Genomic DNA, 5,467 nt, shown 5'->3' with positions numbered 1-5,467 from the left:
AAAAGCTGGGGAAGGGGCTGAGACAATTGCAGAAACCTTAGGAGAAATTCTCTCCCTTTCTGTTATCAACCTCCCATTGTTCCCATGCAAAGTGTATGGTCGTTTTTTTCCAGGAAGGAAAACAGGAACCTTCCTGTTTGATCAGCTACATGTAAGAAGCACAGCTGTGTGTCTTGCAGAATTAGTGAGTGTTGAGCTCATTTACCTGGTGAAGGGAATGAATAACTTTCAGAGGAAGGAGAAACACAAGAGGATGGAGTCTTAATACAGGCAAAATAGCAAAGCCATGATAAAACCCAGAAACTAATTGATTTAGATTTGCTTTAAACTACTTTCATTGTATTTGATCTGCTCTGTGGGATGGGGTAAGACTAGGTGGTATCTGGAGTTGTGGGATTCTTTTTGCTTTTTAAGAATGCAAATGTTTGTATGTGGAAGGTTTTGTTTTCCATACATGTGCTGGTTTTCATAGTATGACTCCATGGGATCATTGGTCTCACTGTGGATGAAGAAAAGGGTGTGTATTTGCTTCATGTAAAATAGAAGCATCATCTCCTGGTGATGCACCATCTTCTGTTATGCACCAACTTTCTGGTGCTTTAGAGATATTGTGGATCTGCTTTTTATGCTCTGAGCAGATGGCGAGCCTGCGCCCAGATCAACTGCCTTTGATGCCTGATGTGTCTAGGATACATGACACTTGCCACAGGCTTGGATTGCATGTGTGTACATTGATGATTTGTCTGGGGTTTTGGACATCCAGAAGTCCCAGGCAAGTGCTCAGCCCTGTGCTCTGTTACCAGGGAGAGGAGATGGAGGCAAAACTTCTTCCTGCTTTGTCCTTTCAGTAAATTTGTCTGATTATTGCTATACAAAATCCTATGGAAGGAGGGCATCCTTGAAGTTGGGGATCAGCTAGTCTGCAGGAGGAGCTCTTTTAACATAAGCTTCACTGGTATCTGCAAAGATAGCTTCACAGATCTGTGGATCATTGACAGCTTTGGAAAAGTTCCTGCACTTTTAGTTTGGCAAGACATGGCAACAAAATGACTACAAGCTAGAGCTCACACGCTGAGATTCCCTTGATACCCTTGATGCAGAGTTTTTTCCCCTCCTGAAGTATTCTGTGTTGTCATAAATAGGTGATATACAAACACCTGTCTATGTCTGCATGCAGTAATCACTGCTATTGGTTCTTTTTCAGGGTATGAGCATTATAGAGCAGCTAGATCCTGTATCTTTTAGCAATTACTTGAAGAAATACCATAATACAATATGTGGAAGACATCCTATTGGTGTATTATTAAACGTAAGTAACTTTGAAAAATGTAACTTCTAGCAAAATGCTTACATTTTTTAAACACATAGCTGTAGTATTCCTTAGTTCTAAAATGGCAAGTCTTGAATTAATTTATTTTTCCATGTGCTCTCAGTTTGGTCTTCAGTTTCCATGCCTTGCATATAGACAAATGTAGACTCTTAAAGGGCTGAGCGTTTTCAGTTCCTTAAGGGAGATGAGGTACCGTGTTCCTTTTGAATTTCAATGAAATACAATCATTCACTTTCTCTTGGCCCTAAGTATACAAGCAGATAAATCCATCTTCCTGAAGAAGTACATACTTACTCTTTTGAATCAGTACTTACAAGCGTATATATTTTTTTTCTGTATTGCTGTGAGCTAGCTATTGTGAGTGCCTTGTGATGCCTGGCAGTGTTGTTTGAGTTTCGCAAATATGATGAGAGATTGCCTCTGTAAGTATTAGTGCAGTGCACCCTCAACTCTTAAATCAGTGGCAATTAGAATCTAGATTAACTGGTACTATCTAGTTACCATATTCTGCTTTGGTCATGCAGTGCAGGCATAAACCTGGCTTAAGTTAGTTGTCTAAATTGGGTCACAGCTGCTTTACAGCACTGCTGGAGTGCTGCAGATTTGTCATACTGCTTGAGTGAATCTCACTGTATTTTTACTGTAATTCAAATCTGAAACAGGAGGCATGTTAGCCCTTTGAAAAGGGAAAACAATTCAGGGGAAATGTAGTCTATATTGAGAACCTATATAGAGGAACCTTGTAAAGTGGAGTCTATAAAAGTTTGTATGAGCAGTGTCAATAGTGGAGATACATGTAGAAAAAGTCAGTCCTATGACAACTTTGCAAAACTATGCAACTCTTAAACTCAGATAATGATTAGTTTTGCAGTGAATCCAAGCTAAATTTTGTTCATTCACTTTTGCCTGTTGCCACACTTCAATGAATTATCTTGGTATGTTCTTTTTCCTTAATGGAAAAAATACAATCTAAAAAGTGTTAATAGTGTTGGGGTTTTTTCCTGTTACCTCCGTATTTCTGTATAAATTCCCTGTGGAACTGAAAGCATTGTTTCTAAAGGATCTATTTTGAAAGGTTGTTTATTACTGCTTTATAGAACTGAATGGATGTACATGGTGCAGTGGGGGGAGTGTCAGTGAATGAAACGGCATAGAAGTTGGTTAGGTCCACAAATTACTTGGAGGTGCTTATATTATTATGAAAGATGGTGCAAGGATGCCCGGAGGGAGGGGAGAGGACTGAAATGTAGAAAATGTGATACTGTTTTTAAACAGGTTTTTTTTTTCCTCTCTTCAGGCTATCAACGAGCTCCAGAAGAATGGAATGAATATGAGCTTTTCATTTTTGAATTATGCTCAGTCAAGCCAGTGTCGAAACTGGCAAGACAGCTCAGTGAGTTACGCAGCTGGAGCACTTATGGTCCACTGAACCGCGGAATGCTCAGGGATGGCACCTGCACACACTCTGTATATGGGGTCCCAGCCTAGCCCTTAACAAAGATACAGTCCCTGGTCTTTGGGTATACTGAAACCTCAAACTAATAGAACTCTCTTCTTTTCTAGTAGGTGTAGTCCTTCCTTAGTTTCAACTCATTTAAAAATGCTTTCTTGTTTAGGACAATGGAAGGAAGGCTGGTATTGAAACACTTTGATTTTTATTTTTATTTTTTATTTTTGGAAAAGAGAATGGCTATGAAGGCATGGTGGCAGACAGTCCTTACAAATACAACATGTAAAGCATTTACCATATCTTAAATTTGCACTCTTTGCAGACCTGTGCACATGTACTCAGCTTTCAGAATAGTTTTGCAAGTTGTAAACGGAAAAAGGGGTGGAAGCTTTTTAATAAAAGAAAAAAAGGAAAACAACGCATTTATAAATGATCCTGTATTAGAATATAATAAAACTCCAGTATAGTCAGTTACTACCCGTGATGTACAACAGATATCTTCTATTTTAGTTGCTAATAAAGGGCTACACAAACCAAAATAGTCTGATTTAAACTTATTGCTTTGTGTTCTGTATGTAGCTGCTTGTCATTAACATCCTTTATCCTCAGTTCTTATGCTTGAGAATTCAGCCATTCTGTAAAATACTTTAGAATGTATTTTATATTCAACCTTTGTTATGACTACTTCATTTATAGATTTTTTAAATCTTAAACCTGCACTATGAGTTCAGCTGTGCAAAAGAATTTTTAAAACCTTTTGTATATTCTAATTCTTTTTTTTTTACAATTACCTATAAAATACTATCTTTTAATATGTGATACAAATTTGTATCAGAAATACACTTTTAATTATTTTTATGCTCAGTTTGATTATTAAAGTGAAATAGATGCAGTATTTTTATTTGAAATGACTTAAAATTGGAAACAAACAGTAGCTGGAAAATGGTCATTCTTAGAGTATCTATCAAGCATTCATAGGCCACAGAAGCCGTATGGTGCTAAGCTCAAGCAATTATTCCTCAAACATTTAATTGGGAGGGGAAGGTAAGACTTCTCTTTATTTTTATTTTTTATTCTTTCACTGTGGGTAGAATTGTTTCATGTTCTTTAAACCATCACATTTTAAGAGTTCTTGAACTTTCTTCCAGCCAAAATAATGGTGTAATTATTTGAGTTATCATTCCTGAAGACTTCCTTTTGTTCTAGTAAGAAATGCAAAGTAGGATGGCAGTACTGGCTCATTATCTAAATGGAGATTTAATTCCCTGATATTTCGCCTGCTGTCAAGCAACTTCCTGGTACATTCAGCTTTTCTGAGTGGCAGAGGGGAATTCCACAGTTCAATTCAGATTATCTTCGAAGTTGTGGGAATTGCTGCGTGCAAAGTCTTCACCTGAAAGCATACCAGACATCTTGTTTATTTCTATTAAGATACCCTTATTTAAACAGGCACTGCTTGCACCACTTCTATTTTCTATCACAGCTGGCCACCATTTTAATAATAACAGGTGAATGCTCCATTTACAAAATGAACTACTTTGCAGATGTTCAGAATCCATCCCAAATACCAAACTCCTTTGCATGTCCGTTCTTTGAGTTGCCTTATTGCTCTGCCTTGTTCTTGAAAAGTCTCAGCAGCAGACAGGGAAAACAACTTTCAGGTTACTTTTGACAGACCAACAGGAAGGCTGTGCAGGTAAAACTGTTTTGGTAGCCAGTCTTTATAAATAGTTGTCTGACTGTGCCTTATTAAAAAAGTGGTTTGATCACAAAGATTAATTTTATTTTTTTTTTAATCTTTGGTGAATACTAGTTTAATTAGGACTCAGATTTCTTTCAGTCTTATGCCAAATCCTTAACATCATTACTGAAACACATAGTTAATTGGAACAGTTAAGTACATACTTTCTCCCCAAGGTAAACATAGTAATTAGCTTCTGCATACAAATGCTTAAGTTGCATCTTAGTTCTGTAAGGTAGTTTTATTAAAAACAAAACATAACTGGAAGAGCTTCAAGGAAATTGGTCAGCCATTTTGCTCAGCACAATGTTATGAAATACCGTACAGTGAAAGCACTTCACATGTAAACTGTGTAATGTATTTCAAAATAAAGTTTCTAATTAAAAATGGGAATTTCTGTGCCTACTAATAATAACCAGCAATGACAGTTCAGAAGCCCACTCAGAAATTTAAAGCTCTGAAATCTGCTCTAACTTAGAAGGATTTGTTGTAAAAACCCTGTTTGTTTGAAAGCAGAAAAAAACCTGACTTCAAATAACTTTTTTTTTTTTTTTCTCTTTTGGTGTGGTTGGAGGGAGTTGATTCAGTGTTCAGTTTCCTGGTGTCAGTTTAAAATGTGTCAGAAGGAAAAGCAAATAATCTCCTGAAAAGATCTTAACTCAGAGCTATAGTTTAATTATTTTAGCTTTACCACACATTTTATTCTTACTCAAATATACACTGGAATACAGCATTTTGTGATGAAGAGTGTCCGGTTTACAATATTGAATAATCACAATCCCATTCACTTTTGTGGAGGTTTCTTATATGCGTAGGGTGACTGAGCTTTGACTGCTCTTCTGGTGCAATAAATCCAGCCAGGGACGTGATTCTGATTTTAAAATTTTGGCGTTTTAGAGAAATGTTCAATATATGAAAATGTTGATTAAAATATTCCTTTTGCTGT

General features: G+C 36.7%; 1 protein-coding gene across 1 annotated transcript in view; it reads left to right on the top strand.

Moving 5' to 3' along the window:
- The window catches only part of MEMO1 (mediator of cell motility 1), a 13,636-nt gene extending 10,317 nt beyond the window's left edge, over positions 1-3,319 (top strand). The window contains exons 5-6 of the mRNA XM_010162099.1: positions 1,205-1,309; positions 2,628-3,319. Of these exons, the coding sequence (XP_010160401.1) occupies positions 1,205-1,309; positions 2,628-2,759 (237 nt within the window). The 3' untranslated portion in view covers positions 2,760-3,319. The remainder of the gene's footprint in view (positions 1-1,204; positions 1,310-2,627) is intronic.
- The last annotated feature ends 2,148 nt before the right edge of the window (positions 3,320-5,467 follow it).

Source organism: Antrostomus carolinensis, unplaced genomic scaffold (genome assembly GCF_000700745.2).
Source record: "Antrostomus carolinensis isolate BGI_N321 unplaced genomic scaffold, ASM70074v2 scaffold5012, whole genome shotgun sequence".
NCBI lineage: Eukaryota > Metazoa > Chordata > Aves > Caprimulgiformes > Caprimulgidae > Antrostomus > Antrostomus carolinensis.
This window is presented reverse-complemented; position numbering and strand designations above follow the sequence as displayed.